The sequence below is a fragment of the Hippocampus guttulatus genome, chromosome 14 (genome assembly GCF_054856545.1).
Source record: "Hippocampus guttulatus isolate MCC_2025c chromosome 14, RoL_Hgut_1.0, whole genome shotgun sequence".
NCBI lineage: Eukaryota > Metazoa > Chordata > Actinopteri > Syngnathiformes > Syngnathidae > Hippocampus > Hippocampus guttulatus.
The window spans coordinates 8,690,665-8,712,249 of record NC_141274.1 but is presented as its reverse complement, the minus strand read 5'-3'; the positions used below and the strand labels follow the sequence as shown (position 1 = coordinate 8,712,249).

Below are 21,585 nucleotides of genomic sequence, written 5' to 3'. Positions count from 1 at the left end.
GTTTCCCTTCGGGATCAATAACGTCTATCTACTCGAGACTCACCTGCCTGGACCGTTTGGTCCAGGCAGCACATACGCAATGAATACATGCATTTCCCCCTAAAAACAATTTGGGAATTGATTGAGTGAAAAGTATCTCTCCATTTTGCAAAATGTGAAGATCTATATACACAAAAAATAGCTACACGAAGGTCCTCAATATGAGTTCTCAACCTCTTAAAGTTGCACGCACACAGGTCAGGGAGGGACAACCGGTGGCTCGGGGGCCCGCATGACCCCCCCCCCCCCCCCCCACTTCATTCTGAGCGGCCCCTTGACTAATTTTCATCCATTCACCCATCCATGATCTGATTATCTCACGGTTACATTTGATAAAAGATGACTTTGCTGATCGCGACGGGCTGGCAACGAGTTGAGGGTGGGCGCCACCCGCTGCCCAAAGACGGCTGGGATCGGCTCCGGCGCGTCCGCCGCCCTCGTGAGGAGAAGCGCTTCGGAGAATGGATGAATGGCGCATTTTGATTGGACTCTCCCTCTCACTTTTTCGCCCCGACTTCTTCCAGAGACAGACGGAGATGGAATGTTTTCATGGTTTATGGAATCGCGCAGTTAGCTGCCAGCCCGTCGACTGCGGCCCGCCCGATCAGTCTCACGTCTACCGCGCCATCTTCAGTTGTCCCAGGGGAACAACCTACGGAAAGCAATGCTCCTTTACTTGTGGCTCCCCGGCCATACTTCAAGGTAAATCGGAACTTTTTTCCAAGCGTGGTCCGATGTGATGCGATTTGGGTCGTTTGTCTGACTCGAGTCAATAATCAACTTCCGAGTAATAACCATTCACATACCTGTACTGGAAATGTGAAGTTAGTTTGAGGGAAAGGTGGCAGCTGGCTCATTTTCCTTCATGTTAATCACCCTACGATGACTCAGTTTTATGTCAAAAACACTCTTCTATCTTCCATTCCATTTTTTTCTCATATATAGCCAACGTTCTGCTCTGGCAATCCACTACATTTATGAAATCATCAGAATGAACAAATGTGGTGCAGGCTAACTTCCTGTGGTCCACAAGCCGCGGTTGAATGCTCAAATGTCACTGTGGATTCAGCAGTATGACCCCAGTGTTGTTGTTGTTTTTTTTTTTTTGTGATGTGGAAACAGATTGCACAGAAATAATTGAGTTTGTGGCTTTTGGTTTGGACGCCATTCCACATCAACTAAAGATGTGCGCTTGTCACGAGAAGATGTCCAGTACCAAGTGCAACTAACACGTTTGGATTCGACCTGTGCCAGCATTTTCAAAACATACGATTGTCAATTATTAGATCCGCTACATTCATGATCACTTTGGAATGTTTGTACTCTCCACACTGATAATTGACATTTGTGTTCCGCATAAAGAACGAAGAAGTACATTGCTTTCGCTCTCTGTATTATCGCAGCACATAGCCCGCGAGGAAAACAAGAATGTTATCTGAGACAAATCAGGCCACAATGTGACCTACTTGTTCCTCCGTGTGGACTGTTTTGTCTTCAAGTTCAATTTGCAGAATTTGCGGTTGCCGTCTTGGGTTTGACAAGAATCCACACATACTTAGACAAGGCTTGCAATAGCGACCAGTTTGGATGAGGGCTTTTAGAAATGACAGGAGGCAGAAGCGGTGACGTGATCAACCATCAAAATAAACAACAAAAAAGAAAGCCGTGGAACATTCAAAACCAAGACCAAGCCAGCGCAGTGTTCAAACGTTGACGCCCGTGGCTTCAAAGGTGTCATGATCGGGGGCATTTGACGTCCCTCCCGTTTTCTGGGTGTCGGTAGTATTTGCCACCAAACGCCTGTTTGTAGACATGAACCCATCTTTTCTGTACAAAAATAAAGGGCGGCACAGCGGTCTCACAGCGCAGAGGTGCAGGGTTTGATTCCGACCTTCCTTCCTATGTGGGGTTTGAATGTTCTCGCCGAACGCTCGAAATTGTCCCGAGGTGTGAGTGATTGCGAGCGCCGATGGTCGTTTGTCCTGAAATTGGAGGGATGGATACGATGATGATGATTGGATGTGCGCTAGCCTCATAGCATGACAAAGTTAGCGACCTCCTTAGAGATCAGGAGGCAACGTCAATTATTCTGCATTCAAGTGGCCCAGCCAAGAATTTGCTCGCGAGGAACGTCCTTTCTATGACAGCGAACTGCCCTGACCCCCTTTGTCCCCCTCCTCCCAATTCTTAGGTGACAATGACCGCTTGGTATGTTTGGAGGACGGGCTGTGGTCTTTTCCGGAGGCATACTGTAAGATCGAGTGCCCGGAGGTTCCAAAAGTCCCCAACGCCGAGCTGCTCACGGCGGAGTGCCTGTCCTCAATCCACGACGTCGGCTCCACCTGCCGTTTCAAATGCAACCCGGGCTTCTACGTACTGGGGAGTCTCAAAAATAAGACACTGAGGTGAGTCGTTTTGGTGCCGGGTCGCCGGGTGCATCTACAGGCACATAATTGGACCAGCATTTTTCTGTATGTGTGTGTGTGTGTGTGTGTTTGCGCTTCTAAATAAAGCACATGTGTTCAAGCCAAAAAGAGCGCCCCAGGTCATCATTGTAACGCAGCAGCAAATGGCGTCCCAGAGGTCAAAGGGCAAATCAGCTCAGAGCCTTCCTTCTCTTGCGCTCGCAGTTGTTGGCGTTTCAAAATCCCTAATCAGCCGGCAAAGGGGATTTCTGACATTTCTGTCGCTTTCAGGAAATACTTCAAGTCCGAGTGCCTTGAGGAAGGGCAGTGGGAGGAGGCCTCATGTGAGCCCATAGCGTGCCCGGCCTTCCCCGATGTTTTCCAGGGCATGTATCGATGCACCAACGGCCTCTTCTATGACACTCTCTGCACCCTGCCGTGTCCAGATGCAAGTGAAAATGTAAGTGAGACACTTGCAGAACCGTCACTTTATCTGAAGAGAAGCAAATGTCGAAAACAAGACGACAGAAGCATCACTTTGGCTCATCTTGGACAAAACCCTCCTGATTTCGAGGAGCTTATTGGCCAAAGTCTTGGACAGCAATAGCGGTTGCAATAAGAACAATACCCGGAGGACTCGCAAAGTACATTCCGGTTCAGACTGTGGATCGCGACAGTGGGGTTGGACCAAGACAGATGCCAATTCTGATATTTGGCAGAACAATGTAAAAGAAAAATACAGATTACTGAAGGGTCGGTCGATTCATGAGAAGAAGAAATCCATCCATGCATTTTCTAATGGCTTCTCCTCACGAGGGCCGCGGGTGGTGTTGGAGCCAATGCCAGCCGTCTTGGGCGGGGTCCACCCTGAACCGGTTGCTAGCCAATCGCAGGGCACACATCGTTCATCCAACCATTTGCGCTCACACTCACCCATTAATAACCGACCATGCATGTTTTTGGAATGTGAGAGGAAACCGGAGCACCTGGGGAAAACCCAGACATTTCCTATCATAGTATTTACGTCCCCTGTTAATGGCCGAGAGAGTGGTAATGACGCATCATCATTTGATGTCAATATAACGCACACCCAAAGTCTTTTTTTCCCCCTCACAGCTGCTCTTGAAACGAGCGTGATTCTTTTGGATCTGAATAACTGAATCTTGTGCTTGACTTTGCTTGCTACCTTTCAGAGTGTGATTCGCTGCACGAAAGATGGCGAATGGACAGCCCAATTTACCATGTGCTCTGGGCTTCAGGGGTCCTGTTCTCCTCCCACAGATCAAAACTCTGTAGCATATAGCTGTGATGAAGGCATGGATATTGGTGAGTAAAAAAATCACATCGCAGATAATTTTATTTTGGGGCAAACTGTGTCATTCACGCAACCTTCATTCATGGTGTAAGAGCAAATCATATATGCAGAGGTGGGTAGTCGGTAGCAACATTTTACTCAATGACATTTATTTCAAGAACATTTTTAACGTTGTTTGAATGCAACTTCATTCTTGACTTTTTCTTGAGTATTTTGTGAAACACTATTACTCAACTACAGTGCATGGCATTCGGCTCACTACTAGTATTTTTTTTTGTGTCGATACCGCTTATGTGATCTAATTGGGTTTGGCTGAGAGACTAGTGTCACATGACTCCAGGGGCGAAGCCGGAATTGATTCCGTGGGGGGGCCAGGGTGATGCGACGGCTCACTAAAGTCTGGCCATAAGATGACACGCGGACGCTGCGTAAATAGCAACGTTTTGCTTAATTCACAAGCATGTTTGTTCTTTGCTTTTGTGGACTCTATAACCGTTTTCTTTTATCTCACGGACTGATTGGCTATCCAACAGATGATCAGAGTGATCCGTTTTTTTACCAAGGACACAAATTATCGATCGCCGACTCATTCGTTCACCTCTGAACAAGTGCAATGACACAACAATTTCTTCACAATTCTCAATGTTGTTTTTGACTTTGATTCGTTCCTGCTTGTAGGACGAAAACGGAAATAACGGAACACAACATGTGTTCCGTTATTTCTGTTTTTCACGGCCCTCTGAATAGGGATCGTCAGTCGGCATGGAAGGATTACTCGCTCTGTACTTTTTGATCATTTATTGAAGCACTTTGTAGTAGAAGCAGAAGAAGCAGTATCAGGTAATAACCTAAAGTACACATAAATGCAATCAAAATGAATATATCTATCTTTATGCATCACAATGTAAATATGTATATAATTGACATTCATTAATTTAATATCTTCATTTTAACAATAATTTTACTAAATAATTGAATCAACCATGATTTCACAGTATGTATTATTAATTATTCTAAGCGTCAGAAACCACACAACACAATCATAAGTGGAATCGAACAAAAGGACTACAAGTCCCAGCGGCCAAACCCGGAAGTGGAGCGCCGACATGATTCACTCCAGCCGTAACGTAAATTACTCGGTTTAAACATTCTGGTGCCCCCGGACAAACATGGCAACTATGCAAAAAAGAACTAAATAATGACACCGCTGGGTAAAAGTCTGCAATCGCGACTTTTACCCACGCTGTGTAAAGTGCCGATTGCGAACAGTAACTGACTGCGATTGCGATGCGGCAAACACGATCACAGCACGACGGACCCAAGACAAAGCAAACAAACAAAGCGAGCGTGCACGATTGAATCGAAAGGATAACTCTCCATATCTGATAAAGAAAAGCGGACACAAACGTAACTCACCATTGGGCCATGCTGACGACGAAATGAGTGTTTCAACTCACGAAACAAACTGCGATGCCGCTTTTTCGACGTCACGTGAACGGTCACCTGTCAGTGGCAGCCCCGCCCCTCTTAAAGCACCAGGTGAATCCAACAACATGGGTAGATGAGTGCATTTTATTTCCTGACACCCTGACTGTGGATGGAATGACAGTCGGTCGTGTGTGGAGTTTTTCAACTTGGAATTCAAGAACGAACATAACGTTTGGTTTCTTCTCGCGCAGGGGCCGTTTGTCATCCGACATGCGTCCTGACCCCGGACACGGATCTTCATGACCCTGTGGTTCTGCCCAATGGCTCCACAGTTGATTCTTTACAACACTGGATGCTTCCCATTAAACTTCAGGTGAGATGGACAAGAACAATAGCGATGATTTGGCAGGTTTGGGAAAAAAAAGTGGTTGTTTTGTTTCCCTGTTACCATATAACCAATCTGGACTGTCCTGAAAGCCGAGCCACCGAAAAGAGGCCAAAGAAATAAATAAATCCATCAGAATGAATAATGCACCGAAAGAGCTGGCGGTGTGAACAACAGCGTGCCGCGAACTTGCCGTCGAGCCAACGTTACAGATTGACGACTCATATTCAGTCGAATTCTGCGAACGCGTGACAGCTCGCTCGGCTGCACCGCTGCCTCGCTTGCTTGGGTCCACCTGCCACTGTGCCACACTCAACCTATGGAATGGAAGGATGTTTTTCTTGGGACTTTTCCTTCGCTCTCAATGACATTCCGAAACGGTTAAAAACTCTTCGCGTATCCTTGGCCCGAGGTCAAAAGTCCAACTGATTTCAAAGACGGGGCCATTTGGAATATCGGAAAGCGGGGGTGGAAACCGTAGTTTGGATCGAACATGCTTTATAGTCATCCTTATCCATCCTTGTAGTGACTGAAAAGCATCAATATTACAGAAGATACAAATTCCCCCTAAGCCCCCCCCGACATCTTCAGACTTGCGGAGTAAGAAATGAATATGTCGTTGACGTTTACGAATATGTCTTCACTTTGATCAGATCTTTGACCGCATCGTTGGCAAGATTTCCTAGGAAAACATTCTTATTTCTCAACTACAGCAGCGTATCACATTTCCAGCGCGTATTTGGATGCGTGTCCAAGTGTTTTTGTCTGACTGGAAATAATCGCATTCCGCAAGAGGAAAGGTTGCAGTTGACGTCAAGTTTGCAGGAATCACATCCACACGCATTGAACAAAAGTTGTTGGACGGCCAGCTCGCGCTCCAAAGCTGGATCGCGTTACGCGGCGTCATACCTCATGAATAGAATGGAAGCGAACGCTGTCGACGCCGACTCCCTTTTGCCTCGCTTTTGGGTGGTCGGGTAGCCTGCCAGACAGTCAGTGAAGTTGACCTTACCAAGGTCAAATAGTTGGATCGCGGTTCGCTTGCTTTCAACGTCCTCCTGACGCCGCCTTTGTGATTTCAGGGCATTGCGCTATCTCAAATATCTGATCGGCCCGACGAGCCCACGAGGAGGTTCTGCCTTTCTGCTTGCCGTCCGCTAAACCTCATCTGGTCAACAAGCACTTGTGGCTGGAGACCGCTAATTGTATTTCTTCGCTTCTGAGACATTTTTGCGAATATCCATCACAGATGGAAATTGAAAATGATTGAAAATCAACATTCAGCCCAACCTCGCTTCGATGGACTCCGTTGACGCCGCTTCCGTTTGCATTTCAAAATTCTCATTTTCTCATTTGCAATGATCCAGTGTTTCCCGCACCAGCGATTCCACCCACAGAGGAAAAACCGCAAAGTCGCAAAGAAGAAGAGTTTCGAGAAATGAGACCTCCTCGCTTCTTCAGTTGCGAATGAAAAGATGCGTGTCTCCGCGTTTGCTCGGAGTCGATCTCGGATGACCGAAGTCCTCACCCGACGTCATTCGGCCAAGGAATCTCATTTCAGCCGCTTGCACGTTGTTCTTTTTGTCACGACTTGTGAACACTACCGCAATGTGTTCTGCGGTCCCCGACTAGTCTCAGGAAGCAGAGAAAGCCACCTGTTTCGTTCCATCTCAGAGGGTGGCCACTTCCTGTCGACTTAAAATGACTCAGTGCCTCGGGGCTCGCTTGCCGACGTCACATGACCAAAGCCAGAAAACGGGTGAGCCATGACGGACGGTCATGACCTGAGCACCGAAGCATTTTGGGTCAACGGCAAGGAGGGGCCCATTTGGAGGGACCTTTCAGCACTCCTGCTTTGATGTCAACAAAAGCAATTTTAGGCGTGATAAACTCTTTGACCTTGACGTCGGCTTGCTCAACCTTCCTTATTGTGTTTTGCTTTGATTTCCAGACCATTGTCTGCACAGGGATGATGAAGTGGTACCCGCCCCCTGAAAACATTCATTGCATTCAGTCATGTGAGGTAAGAGTCACGGAGCTCCGTACTATTGCATCACTACTGGCTTGTGCGTGAATGCCCCCCCGCCAATATTCCATTAAATCTTGCATATTGCAAAGACCAACCTCGGAGGCATCAATGTCACCCAGGTTTTCGAGACAGTGAAATGACTTTTTCAATCGTGACTGACAGTGTGCCTGGCCAAGAGATACAAGAAGATTTGATGGCTTGCCGATAAAGGCCAATAAAGGCGATTCTGATTCTGAAGATTTGATGGCTTCACAGAGGACGTTACGTTGCGGCCCAGTTAGAAATTCAAAGATTCTTCGATGTCAGACAAGAGAACAACTCAAGTGTATTTTTCGAGCCCTTGACAACAACCAGCGCCGTATACAAAGTGCCGTACGTGGAGCAAAAATCATTCAGACCGATAAATTAATAACAAGGGCGGTGGAAAGCACAGAAACGGTCCGACTCAAAATCAAGCCTCGTGCCGAGTCAAAAGCCAAAGACTAAAAAATGAGTTTGAAAGATGGGCAGCGAGGGGGCTTGCCGACCGTTCAGCGGGAGGCCATTCCAAAGCGAATTACAGAAACCCAAATCATACCGTGAAGGCATGAAATAAAAATATCACAACACACCCCATTTGATTTATGTGTTCTTCTAGACTCCTTCAGTGAGCCTTCTAATCGCCTTCCTCTGTCAACCAGCTGAAATGGGAGCCATCACGTGCCCCTTTTCCACCCCGCCCCTTAAAAAAAAATAGTTGCTGGTTGGGAGCCAGGGCCAGCGCTGTGCTTAGTTGGTACTTAACGAGCTAAGTAGGAGCTACGTCATCACGTCATCGTAAAGCGTCCAAACGTCACTGCCTACGTCCACGTTCACCCAAGCGCGCCTGCGCTATTCATAATAATAAGAAAGCAGAATAATAATCCGCCGTCAGCATCCGCGAGGCAACTCAGCATAGCATCGATTACACTTGTATGCAGCGTAGAGCAGTCCTGACGGAGTTGCGGCCACAGCCTGGAAGCAAGAAATAATTGGGGCTGGCTTACGCGGCGGTTTCAAGCGCCACAGCGAGAGCCAATTTCGGTAGCGGTCAAAAGAAAGAATTGGCGCTCACCTGGGCATCGGCACCAGCACAAGCGCGGTGGCAAAGGGCCACGGGAGGGAACCGTAATATCTGACTTGGCTTTCCTAAGTGGTGGGCCCGCTCACCAGAATGTCAAACGGTTTTGATTCCAGTGAAAAGCTGGGAGGCATTATATTTTTACGAGCTCGTTTCTACCACCGTCATAAACAGGACGTACTCTCGCTCACGACTTGTTCACAGCCTTTTGGTGGGGACGGCTGGTGCGACACCCTCAACAATCGGGCCTACTGCCAGTACGACGGAGGAGATTGCTGTCCTTCCACGCTGTCCTCCAGAAAGGTAAAAAACCTCTTTCCTCTGCTATTCATTCCATCTGCCACGTGGAATTCACGCCTTCTCTGCGTTTGGCACGCGCGCACACACACAAATAGATAATGATGTTTTTCGAGAATATTCACCGTGTACAGCAAGAGATTTGTTGGCTGGCACGCATCCTGAAATCGGGAGGGCGCAGAGAGGCCGCAGCGGGATTGAAAGCCAGCGTCTTCCTGTTTATAGTCGTAGTTGTTTGTAGAAGGTCGTCTCTGGCACGGGTACTGTGCTGGTGGGCAGGAGACGTCCAGAAAGCAAACAAATGGGAGAGCTCCTCGACTTTCCCCTCCGCCCTGTTAAAGACTGGGCCTATTGAGCCTCTCGACTTAAGAGCTCAAATGGTAAATAAGCACATTTTCACCACCTGGCATTTTGTCACCCCTGCGACTCGGCTACCACGCGACGGCAGAAATGCCGAGTTGGAGCTCGCCGCATGAGAACACCACCGATTCCATCAAGAATTGGCAAAGATCTTGTTTGGATGCGTGCAAAGACCTGCGGAAAAGATTTCAAAACGGCTCGGGGGGCGCCTGACCTTTATTTTGTCCCAAGAGCGACTTTTCGGGCAAAGAACCTCCCGGGACGGGCACGCGTGAGCGCGCATGACGTCGCTCCTACGTATCTCTTTGCCGTTGGAAAACCCAACACGTTCTTGGGAAGAACTTGTTTCGCGCCAACTCAGCACGAGTTTCTGCGGGGGTGGAAAAGGGGTATTTGTCACTCCCGCCAGTGAGGGTGGGGCCCGCAGTTGGCAAACGGGCCCCCAGTTGCCCGCGTCTCTCCAAATAACGATAATGGGGCATGTTCATTTTAGACGTCTTAACCCTATAATGCCATTTGTATCATATTTGATTCATGCATTTTCATTATGCAACTCATTTTTTAATATTACATGAAATCATCTGTATCAAATTTGATACTGCAGGTTTAAAATATGATTTTTCTCCCCCAATTTTTCATTTTCAGATGTGATCTATATAATGCTTTTAAATGGAATACGACAAATATCTAAAACAACATGATATGGCAAAAAATATTTTTGTGGATTTTGTTATAAGGGTCAGTTCCCAAAAAATCCGATTTTTCTGGCTATTCCTTGATGGGTCAGCCGTTAAAGGGCTAAACAGGAGTCGTCGGCGATGAGTCACATTCCATATATTTCTAAATAGCAAAACTGTTGGGGACGTGTTTTATCGTCCGGCTGTGGAAATAATGCTTGTTTTCTCACAGGTCATTCAGTTTGGGGCAGACTGCAATCAGGACGAGTGCACTTGCCGCGATCCCGATGCCAAGGAGAACAAGAGCAAAGCCAAGGACCCGAAGGGCGGAGGAGGACTCCCCTAAGACGGATGAGTGGCGAGCAAGTCGAGCGGCGTCGCATAAGTCAAGCTGTAGATAATATAGACGGCAAGCAAAAATCATACCTTAGCACGCACACCTGCCATGAAAGCAAAAGGCTCAATCCGAGCGCTTCGGCGCCATTGCCGATTAGCGCGTAGGTCAATAAAAGGAAGAGCGAACACACCCATAGATTGCATTTCCATGTGTCACGACTGTAATGGTGCGTCGTGACGGAGGCTTGTCGCTTCCCTTACTTATCAGCCAACAATCAAAACTCATCAGAATGGTTTTAGCCCCCCCCATCTGGGACTTTTTCTTCACCTTCTGACGATGTGTTTTGGACGCTCAAAAGACATCGTCGACCGCAACGGTCACATTTTATTTGACGTTTACGCAAAGATAATCATTTTCACAGGCTTCTGTTATTGTACCATTGTGAGGGTCAAGTCGCGTGTCAAGCAAACGTGGACGACGATATAAACACGGCCGGATCAAAATAACCACTCCGACACATTTGGGGTTTTCTTGGAGACGATTGCAGGTGGAAAAATGAACGGTAGCGTTGAATAGAAGGTATCGGAGCACAACAACCACCCGCCGTTGTATTATCGCAAGAAACATACCGGTTCAGAAAAAAGGAAATAACGTCTCCAAATATTTTATCCAAACTTGAGGGACAAGTGTAACCATGTTCAGTATTTTACCGTACTTTATACTCTGTGTGGAATAAATAGAAACTCTTTATCTTTTCCGGTCGTTTGTCTTTTGTTCTCTGACTTCTAAAAAGCAGAAATTTGCATCCCGTCGAATCTTCTGTATCCGTCCATTTTCTATTCAGCTCGTGCTTATCACTTTTATGTCAAAATATGATCACATGCTTCACCAAAAGCTCCAATGCCCAATTCAACTCGAGCGTATTTCTGCAAGAAGAAGTCATACGACGATGAACAATAAAGCACGAAAGAAAGAGGCTCATCGGGGAAGATTGGCTGACTCCAAAGTCAAGCGCATTGCAGTCATCCAGCCGGGATGTGACCGAGGCACCGAGGACTGCTTCAAAGTGCTCACGAGAGAAAGGAGAGCCTCGACTTGAGCCAGCTGCCCGAGATCAAAGAAGGACAACGGCGTCCATTTGCCGCTCCATTTTCAAATGACCCCAATTCGAGACTGTCGAGGGAAGGAGCCAGGGGGGCCCAAGTCCGCAGGATGGGAGGTCCAAGGGCCGCCGGAACCAAACACCATCGCAATTCATTCTCTGATATTCAGCTAAATGGAGCGCGAGTGTCAATGTGCCTTTCATATTTCGCAAAAGTGCACAACTGCTCGGCATCTTTGAAACTATTTTGAAAGCGCGTGTCGTGCAAATATGTACATCCAGAAAGAAATCACCGTACGTGGCTACTACGTAAAGCATTTGCAAAACTGCCTCGGCAAATAGCGATCATTCATTTTAGTAGGAAGAAATATGTTAGATATGAACAACAGATAAGCCTTGACATTGACCTTCGGACAGGCCACCCTGCTGGAACAAAATGAAACATGAAAAAAACCCACTCAATCTCGTTAAGCATAATTTGACACAAAGGCTTACGCAATAGTCATCCAAATTCAATCATAAAGACATTTAATTCAAATAAATTTGCGAATGACCACATTTACACTCACGAGTTTCTATTTTAGTCACAGGAGCATCAAAACGAGAACAAAACTACTTTCCCAAAGTATGATCACAGACTCGGGTTACAACGTCATTCAAAATGACCAACCAGAAAATTTGACATTCAGCAGCTTGGCTCTAAAATTCTACGTGAACATTGTTCAAGCGAGTAAGTAACGTGGCAGATTTTTTATCCCCCCCCCCCCCCCCTCTTGTCACAACTGCAAATGTAACTTTCCATACCTGCATTTTACACCTGCCAACAAGCACAAGTGACAATTATGGCAATTATTCGGAATTGTTGACAGCCGACAGAGAACAGGCTGTTCCAGTCACATTTTAGCTTTCACTTTTCTTTCACGGTGTAACTTTTTTCCCCCCAATTTTTAAACTTCAGCTTCCTTTTGTTTCGTCGCGTTTGCTGTCGCTGGGTGTATCTGAAAAATAACGGAACGGCTAACTGCGTCGGACGCGAGGCTAAAACTTTGCATCGCCTGCCAATCTCAGGGGAGTTGTGGGATGAATGACTTCAATCATCGCTCAGCACTCTTGGAACCAGAATTGTGCCGTGTTTTTTTTGCACATGTTGTGGAGGATCATCACCATAAGCGTTGACGGGAGGCTAAAAATAGCGGGTGTTGAAGCGGGCCAGCCACACGACTATAGCAAGCATACATACAGTATATTGCGTTCAACGACGACTAATCGACAATATTTATCATTCAGAAAGTGACAAAGGATGAAATGGCGAAGCTCGCCGTTCCTGTCGGCAAAACGCAGGCGAGCTTCGTATGTCTCGTACCGAATACAATTGAGTGAGCGGGAGCTGACGGAGGCCCGCTTTGGACTCATGGCCACGTCGTCATTTGTCACAACCTGCTTCTGCCTTGAATGTTTTTGAACAAGTAGAATAGCTTGAAAAAGAGAATCTTGGGCCTTTCCAACCCAAATGATCAATTATACACAATAACAGGACAACGGAGGTTATTTAAACAAAAAAAACAACAACTTTAAATTCCGATAAAAATGATTCATCATCATGCCAGACACAAAGACAACACCACCATTTAGTGATGCTCAACCTACAACTGCTTCAAGAGCAGATTTGTTCAACGGCCCACTTATCGTATTTCCTTGACGAAAATGATACGAGCCGAGGTCGAAGGGAACTTTTTTCACTTCTGCGTGGAACGTGACTTTGTTGTACAGCTCGAAAACATACGGGATGGACTGCATCTTTTAACGATGGCAGCACACACACGCACACACACACACATACGACATCTTTCTCTATTTAAAAAAAAAGTGATGAGCAATGAAGTGGCAAGGCTTCAATTGGTGATATGACGTAGAAGACGGTTGATGATGGGGTAAAGAAAGAGCCCGCTTTGATGTTTTGAAACGCGCACACTTGAATGGACGTAAAACCACCTTTTGTTCGATCTAGCCGGACTTGATACCGCGGGTCGGGTCGGGCTGGCGACAATTAGATCTCCTTGGGCTCACCGTAGTCATTATACAAGACGGTGAGCATCTGCTCATCACATGCCTTGTGAACGTCCTGGCCCACGTCCGCCCAATTCATTCCAATGGCCCCGGCGTCCGTGTAGCGACAGGACAGGAACTTGAGAGACATCCGGCGAAGGCCGATCTTGGGCTCCCGCAGAAGGCCTTTGCACCACGGCGACACTTCATTTAACTGGGAGAGGATCAGACCGGCCTTCCTGTTGGACACGGATCAGACTGTCAAAATTCACCAGCCGGGACAATTCAGAACAAGTCCGAAATGCGGACGGTTCAAAACAAGTCAAGGACACGCAATCAACGTCCCAAGTCATTCATACTTTTCAGTCTGATCATGCAACGTTTTCATTGGTCCTGCTCAGGACGTTTTTGCTTTCGCTTCTGGAATCAATCGAAAAGAAAACTCAACTGGAACATTTCATTCGCCGAGATCTGCGCTCCCTTCATTTTTGAACATACTAGGTTCCATTTTTATTTTTCTTCTACCGTACTGACACATTGGTGACGATACAAAACATTCTTTCCATTCGCCAGCCAATGCGGCGGGCGTTCAAAGTCCTTTCTGCCCCGGAGGATGAACACCTTGACGGAAAACTCGTCATCGGATGGACAATATGTTAACGGGTTGCCGGGGAAGCGCTCCCTCAACTAAAAATAGGCTCGTCAACCGTGATGAAAATGTCCTGAGAGGAGCTCCAAACAAAGATTAGAATCTGTCGTCAGTCAACAAAAAAAGAAGAATAAGAAGAAAAAAAAAGAAAACGGGGTGGGAAAGAGGTCCAACTGAGAAACAGTGAGGGAGAAAAGTTCTTTTTTTTTTTGCCAAAGCATCTTGAATATCTGAGGAAACAGCCAAGCGGTGTGCCTTAAATAATGGGTACGTTCAATGCGATGACAAGGCCTGGCCTGCGGCAGAAGAAGATAGACAGACTTTGGGTGAGTTTCTGCTTTGAGTTAAAGCATCCAGCATCAAAAGCAACAAAAATGTCCCTCGACGAAAGCCAAACGGCCTCGTCGGCGGGAGTCGATATGTTTCTAAAAACAGCGTGTCCAAAGATCTGCTGTCGGGAGAAAGATAAAGCCATATTTGATCATTCAGTTCTTTCCCGGTATTGCATACTTGGCTCACCAAAGCCCACGCCGAGTCCGGGCCCCGCGCGGCTTCTTCGGAGCGGCAGCGCGACCGCGTCATGAGAATCGACTCGAGTTCGTCCCTCGGTGTGCGCCACGAGGAAGCTGGGGAGTTGCGCCCTTGGGGTTGTGGGTCTGTGCACGCATGACTTGCTTTTTTTGCAAGGTGTCTTCCTACCGCTCCGTTTCTTTGCTGTTCAGAGATGCTTTTCGGACGGAAAAGGTTTTTTTTTTTTAAATTTCTTTGCAGGATGCCAAAAGTGTGAGGGGAGAAGAAATTACAAACACAACAAAGTCCAACATGGAGAAGGTGGACTGTCTCGCGTGCTTCACTTGCATTCATCCCTTCTGGTACGGACATCCGAATGGCCCCCGGCCAGTTTTAGGTGCAAAGTAGTGCGCAAAAGTTCAGAGCGGAAGCTAAGGATAGGATTTGGTTGAAGCAGTGAAAACAGCTGTCCACTCTACTCGAGGTAAAAATATGCTGCCCCCATGCACCCATCGAGGAGGGCGTCAAGAGCTGGTCCGGCGTTTCACGGCCGGGGGCGAAAACCACACCTCTCCTCCTGAATCGGAGATTTGGCCTCCCGACGGACCCTCGTTTCCTGCACCCCTGGATGCCCCTCGCCAGGGAGGCTGAGAAGCCTGACTCCTCTAGAGCCGGAACACCCCCTCCCTTCCGCATTGCGAAAAAGGGGGACCACCACCCTGGTCTGCCAATGCGGAGCCACGGACCCGGACGTCCGTGCCACATTGTAGCCTTGAGGGACCTGCAGGCGGATCTCATCCAAGGGGGGGGGCTTTGCCGCCAACGAGCTTTAGAAGCAGCTTGATGACTTGAGCCAGAAAGACGCGAGAGCCCACCACAGAGTCTCTCGGCTCTGCTTCCTCAATTTGCTAATGCTAATTTGAGAATGACACCACCATTTCTGTCTGGGTGTGCGGAAGGCTAACTTATGCGGTGTCTGTGAAAAGCGCAACCGAGCATGGGTCCCTGCAGAAGATTTGGAACGCCGCCGACTTTACCTGGGTCCAAGCTCGTCCTCACACCTCCAGGTAAACTCCCCGAAGCTCTCATAGCGCTGGTTGTAGTGGTAGAGAACTCGATGCAGCGCCGGGGCACCCAGGTCCATCAGAGTATTATACGCCGTCTGCTGCTCCTTGCCACTCGTGTAGCCGTTGAACAGGTTGTAGATTTTATCGGCGATTTCTGCATGGCCGCAAGCACAAAACAACAGGCCGATGAATATGACCGCTGTCAGGCCAGTGACACAACTTCTTTCTGACCATTAGTTTACCCGTGATGCTACGCGCACATCAAACCCGTCGCCGGCATTACTGGCGGTGCGATTCGATTGAAGTCGACGTCGTCGGCGCGGCGAGACCAAAATAAAGGTGAGCCGGATTGGCGTTTGGTGAGCGAGGTGATCAGCATTCCTTTATTATCATGACGATTAGGTTTTACAACCGGTGAAGTGTACCTAGTCGAGCATTAGCCAGGCCGCTACAGCTGCTAGAGTCTCGAGAGCGTAGCCCCTCCCCTTCTCTTTCTCCGGTGCGCGCAAACGAAATCGCCGCGTCATCAGACTCTCCCGCGGTCAATAGTAGGCGAGGCGGGAACGCTCGCTTCGGATTTGGTGCACGCGTACCATGAGTCCCCCTCTTGGATATTCGCATTGGACAGACTTGCCACAATCGAGATAAGGCCTAGTTTTGAATGCCATGTCCGTTCGTGATAAATATACACGCTCTCCCATTTGGGATCTCTATGATGAAAAACGACAACGGCGTGGCTCGAATGCCTCAAAATTCAGCGGCCGGCGTATTTTGAAAGAGCTCATTTGGATTAGGAAATCAACAGCTGGCGAACTGCTGCCTGCGCCATGTGGACGAACATCATTTATAATCAACAAAGCTCATGTTTGTCCAGTAGATCAGCCACAGAGCATGAGGAATTAGCAAGGACCTCTGGAAGGTCCCACGTTGACTCTGGAGCGAGCCATCTCAGACTGACCGATAACACGGATGCAGTTACATTCTCCGACAATTACCACCGGAACCTCACGCAGGCACCCTGCGCCCCGAAGCGAGGAGTGACTCATCTTCATCTCCCGCGTGTCTCTCTCCTCACCTTGAGCTTTGACGTCATCCACAGTCGGGCAGGGCGTTTTAATCGTCACCTCACTTGGACTGGAACGACGCCCGGTGTTGTCCACTGCCCAAAGCCGGAACCTAGACAGGCACGCAGCCAATTACGGTCATCGAAAGAGGCCATCTATTCTTCGTGAACCTTTTCATTGGAATCGGTGGCCTTTCCTGTGCAAGTAATTCAATCGGATGATTGCTCTCGACGAGGAGAGCCTGCATTCTAAGCGCACACGTTTTTCTGAATGACATCTCCATCTTGTGGCTGACACGCCCATTGCAAAGCACATATCCATCCCATTCATCCACTTTCTCATCCGCTTCTCCTCAGGAGGGTCGTGGGCGTGCCGGAGCCTATCCGGCCGTCTTCGGACAGTAGGCGGGGGACACCCCGAACCGGTTGCCAGCCCATCGCAGGGCGCACGTAGACGAACGACCATTTGTGCTCACACTCACACCGAGGGACAAATTAAGAGTTTTCCATGGACGTTTTTGGGATGTGGGGAAAAAAGCGGAGCACCCAGAGAAAACCCGCGCAGTCAACATGCAAACTCAACTCGGGAAGAAAGCCGGAGCCGGAATCGGACCCCATGCCTCTGCGCTGTGAGGCACTTCAGCTGTTACTTCCCACGAATAACAATCGAGTGCTTTTTTTCACATTTTTATCGCACACGAACAGAAAACCACGGGGGCAATGAAAAGCCATTCACTCCCAAAGACATATTTGGCCGTCTTTTCGGAGTCGTTGCAAAATCGCATTGGGTTCTCCTCGGCCCGCAGGCTAGAGCGGCGCAAAACAGAGACCAGGGAATGAATCCCGCTCTGAAGTCAGCTGTCTTGCCCGAGGGAAGCTTGACTGAACTACCACTCGGAAAATAATCACTTGTGATCAATGGCTTTTCAAACACAAGTGCAAGTGCCAACATTTTCGTCCAAACAAGAAGGCCACATTTGGATGGTCTTTCTCCGCATTGAAAATATGAGACAGGGCCTCGGCTTGGCTCAGTGACACCACCGAACAGCTCGAACAGAGGATGCGGGAGCGCATGCTACTGCTGCGACTTAAGAGCGCGCGTGGAATTTCGTGTGAGAGCACTCCGACTAAATACCGTCCGGCACCTCAAAACACTCCGCGCGTTCTGACTTTCTTCCCTTTTGTTTCTCTGCCTCTCGATCTTCTTCTCACTCGCTCCTCGGCCTCCCCCCAAACGGCGCCTCATTTCCTCTGCGAGACGTACGTATTGCTTCACTCCGGGCAAGTCGTCCGCGGGCGAAGCGTGAGCGTGTGCACTGAGAAAGTCGGCATCCGTTGTGTGCGTGCGAGGCTGAGAATCGCACATGCGGCGTGTCGGTCACCTCACCATCGTAAACTCCCACTGCAAATGTAGCATGGAATAAATCATCTTCCCGTGACTCATTTCACAGAACCCCCACCCCGCCAGCTCCCCCCTTGCTATTAATGTCGAATTATCATCCCGCCAATATTTGTGGGAATTGAACATGAAAGGATTATTTTGAAATCAGTTCCCAATTGCCAAAACGAAACCAAATTGCTGCCATTGATCTTGCTAAACGGCACGAGCAAATCCCAAACAATGCAGCGATCCCGAGCTCCTTGCGGGGCGTGCTGAAGCTACTCCCGGCCGTCTTAGGGCAGAAGGCGGGGGGGGGGGGGGGGACACGCTGAACTGGCTGCCAGCCAATCGCACGGCACGCAGAGACGAACAACCATTCGCGCTCGCATTCACACCTCAGGACAATTTCGAGTGTGGGAATGTGGGAGGAAAACGGAGTACCCGGAGAAAACCCACACAGGCGAACATGCAAAGTCCACACAGGAAGGCCGTAGCCAGAATTAAACCTGGTACCTCTGCACTGTGAGGTCGATGCGCTAACCACTGGACCACCGGGCCACCCATCGGCCGCAACCTCTGGTGAAAATCGCCTCCCTTTTCCCTTGGCCTCGTGTGACGGTAATGGAAGCCAAAGCCCGGTTGTCTTTTTTACCAGTCGACACGTATACATCAGCGACAGCGGGGATGGCTATCCAAACTACGGCCTGGGGGCCATTTGCGGCCCACCATCCATTTTTCAGTGGCCCGCGAAATATATTAAAAATGACATTGGAGAACGGCCCACGAGGCTAGTTAAAGAAGAAAAAAGAAAAAAAGGTGGAGGTGGGCAGAGTGACAGAGTAACCTTTTAAATGTAATTTGGTAGCACGTGTACTAAGCGGGATCCGCCTCACAAATGGGGAGTGCGGGTTCAAATCTCAGACAGCGGTGTTTGGACTTGTGTGGGTTTTCGTCACGTACACCAGCTTCTTCTCACAGTTCAAAAACATGCATGCCAGGTAAACCCGAGACTTAAATACAGTAAGTATACATTCTTTATCGCTCCCCTGCGATAAATAACGCGAAAAAAACCCAAACAAGAACTTGAAGTATACGGAGTAACTTACATATACGTGGTGTCAGGCTCCAGACAGCGGACGATCATGCTGACAGAGGAGGACAACAGGTTTGGAATGTCCCCTAACATCACACATGGGGACCTGGCGCCAGACAAGACATCATCCACGAAGCTCAGAAGCATTTCTGGAGCACACACACAGACCGAGTGACTTCAATGACGCGAATGTGACGTCAAAGCCATTCAACTGTTGAATTTCTTTGTCGCTAATGGAGACGAGCGGTGACCCATTAGCGACTGTGGGTCACGGTGAAAAGTGAAATCGACTTCTGAAAGAAGAAATAGAAAATTTGTTTGCGCAGCCAGTCAGACAAGTAATAGCACAGTAAAATCCATTCTCATTAAATGGATGAACACAAAACAACGACAATGTTTTTTTTTTTTTAAAGTACAGATTCCAATATAGCAGCGGAATACAAAATGAACATTTTCTATTGCTAAAGTATTTTATCAATAAGTAAACACAGGAACAGATTCAAGAAAAAAAAAATCTTCACCACTTATTTCATGCCGCCCAAGGCCCAAGGTGATATTGCTACGCGCGAAACAATCAGTATTTTCCCAGATGCATGTGAAAACTTCACCAACTTGTGTATTCCGGAGCATTCTGTCTCAATGTTTACATGTGGCTTCAGGGAAACCAAATAATGACATGGAATGGCCCTGAAAGGAAATGGAATGGACAGAGATGCTGATGCAGACGCGGCAGACTTGCTTTGCTCCTGCCTGTCTGTGTTAGACAACAGCTGCAGACCTCAGAAATGCTGCTCATAAAGTTCCCCCCAAAATCAATTTCCGGGTTGAAACAAGGCAGCCAGAAACCGTGTTTGCAGAGCGAGCCTCATAAAGTCCAATTTTTCGTGTGCAACTTGAAAAAGAATTTTTCATTAGACTGTATCTGACATTCTCCTCCCATCTTAATCAGTCTCTCTCTCCTGTGTGTGTGTGTGTGTGCACCCACACACACATACATACATAGGGTATTTTTCCATCCAGGGGAAAGACCAGATGGCAGTTGTTTTGGGAACAGGCCGTCCGCAATTTCAGACAGCCTTGAACGTCTTTTAGCTTGCGACTTCTCAATGGCATCAATTAGCCGAATCCTCGATCATTCCCCAAAATATGCATGACAGGTGAATGGACCGCTCCCCGGGTGTGATTGTGAGCGCGCGGATGGGTGTTTGTCGACGCGTGCCCGGCGAATGGCCGGCAATGGGTTGAGGGTGACCCCCGCCTAGGCTCCGGCACGCACTCCCGCGCCCCGCCTGAGGATCAGCGGTTCGGATCAGGGATGGATGGATGAACTGTTGGCAAGAAAAAGAACATTCGAAACATCGTGAGCGATATTTTCCGTCATTTAGGTGGAACGTGTTGTACTATCCACAATGTGCGAAATATGAGCCTGTATTTCGTTTTTGCAGTAGAGGCCGACCAGCTTATCCAAAGATGACAATGGAGCGCCGTACGGCTCGTTTGGTTTCAAATCTGTCTACTTAGCAAAAGTGGCTAGAGCTCCAAAAGACGGACGGGACTTTGATGTCTAATAGCACCTGGTTAGGCCATCAAAATTTTGGGCTGCCGCTACGGGGGATAAATGCCGTCGTAAAAGCGTGTTCTTAAATTGATTTTTCAAATTTATTGCTCTCGGCTTCCAGCCCCCGATTCTTTTGTACAGCCCGCTAGTCACATATCACGCCAAGCAGTTTGATGGTTCGAACAGCAATTCAAGGTGATGACTGATGTTAAAATATAGTGAACAGTCTACAGTTGAGTCCCAAGATAACTTTTATTTGGTGTGTGCGAGTATTTCTTCTTCAAGAGTAAGCAGTCATTTAATGAAGAGAAACGGGTTGCCCCTTGATAGCCACCTGTTGTGAAGAACGAAAGGTTCCACGTAGAGAGAACCCGTTGAAGGAGGTTGAAGTTCTCACTAAATCTGCTCAAAGAATATATTCAGAAATACCAGGTCAGCGCAATACTTGTTTTGGTTTTTTTCCAGGCTTGTAATCAATGGGGGGCCTGGGGGGGGGGGGGGTAAATCAATGCAAAGGGATAAAAACAACATCCTGAAAGAAGCGGTGGAGAGCCGCTTTTACGTGTCCGTTCAGCTGGAGATGTTTACCCTTTGCATTCTTCACGTCTGATTGGTTGGAAAATCAAGGATTGCCAGGAGACTGATTTATGGGAGTTGTGGGATCGCTCACCTTTTGAAGTTCTGCCTGCTTTTGTCAGTTCAGTTGCGCAGGCCTAGGCAGGCGTGCGTGTGTGTGTGTGTGTGT

The 21,585-nt window shown here is 48.1% G+C and overlaps 2 protein-coding genes across 7 annotated transcripts in view; one reads left to right on the top strand and one right to left on the bottom strand.

Moving 5' to 3' along the window:
* Nucleotides 1–11,125, top strand: part of pappa2 (pappalysin 2) — a 28,657-nt gene extending 17,532 nt beyond the window's left edge. Inside the window, exons 20-27 of the mRNA XM_086128896.1 lie at nucleotides 564–741; nucleotides 2,231–2,444; nucleotides 2,736–2,904; nucleotides 3,638–3,770; nucleotides 5,439–5,560; nucleotides 7,524–7,595; nucleotides 8,905–9,003; nucleotides 10,267–11,125. Coding sequence (XP_085985022.1) covers nucleotides 564–741; nucleotides 2,231–2,444; nucleotides 2,736–2,904; nucleotides 3,638–3,770; nucleotides 5,439–5,560; nucleotides 7,524–7,595; nucleotides 8,905–9,003; nucleotides 10,267–10,380 — 1,101 coding nt within the window. The 3' untranslated portion in view covers nucleotides 10,381–11,125. The remainder of the gene's footprint in view (nucleotides 1–563; nucleotides 742–2,230; nucleotides 2,445–2,735; nucleotides 2,905–3,637; nucleotides 3,771–5,438; nucleotides 5,561–7,523; nucleotides 7,596–8,904; nucleotides 9,004–10,266) is intronic.
* Nucleotides 11,126–11,984: 859 nt separating this feature from the next.
* Nucleotides 11,985–21,585, bottom strand: part of astn1 (astrotactin 1) — a 99,489-nt gene continuing 89,888 nt past the window's right edge. For all 6 annotated transcript variants that reach the window (XM_086128897.1, XM_086128898.1, XM_086128900.1 and 3 more), the window contains exons 21-24: nucleotides 19,296–19,431; nucleotides 16,821–16,921; nucleotides 15,716–15,899; nucleotides 11,985–13,758 (exon numbers count right to left, since the gene is read on the bottom strand). In XM_086128897.1, the coding sequence (XP_085985023.1) occupies nucleotides 13,521–13,758; nucleotides 15,716–15,899; nucleotides 16,821–16,921; nucleotides 19,296–19,431 (659 nt within the window). In that variant the 3' untranslated portion in view covers nucleotides 11,985–13,520. The remainder of the gene's footprint in view (nucleotides 13,759–15,715; nucleotides 15,900–16,820; nucleotides 16,922–19,295; nucleotides 19,432–21,585) is intronic.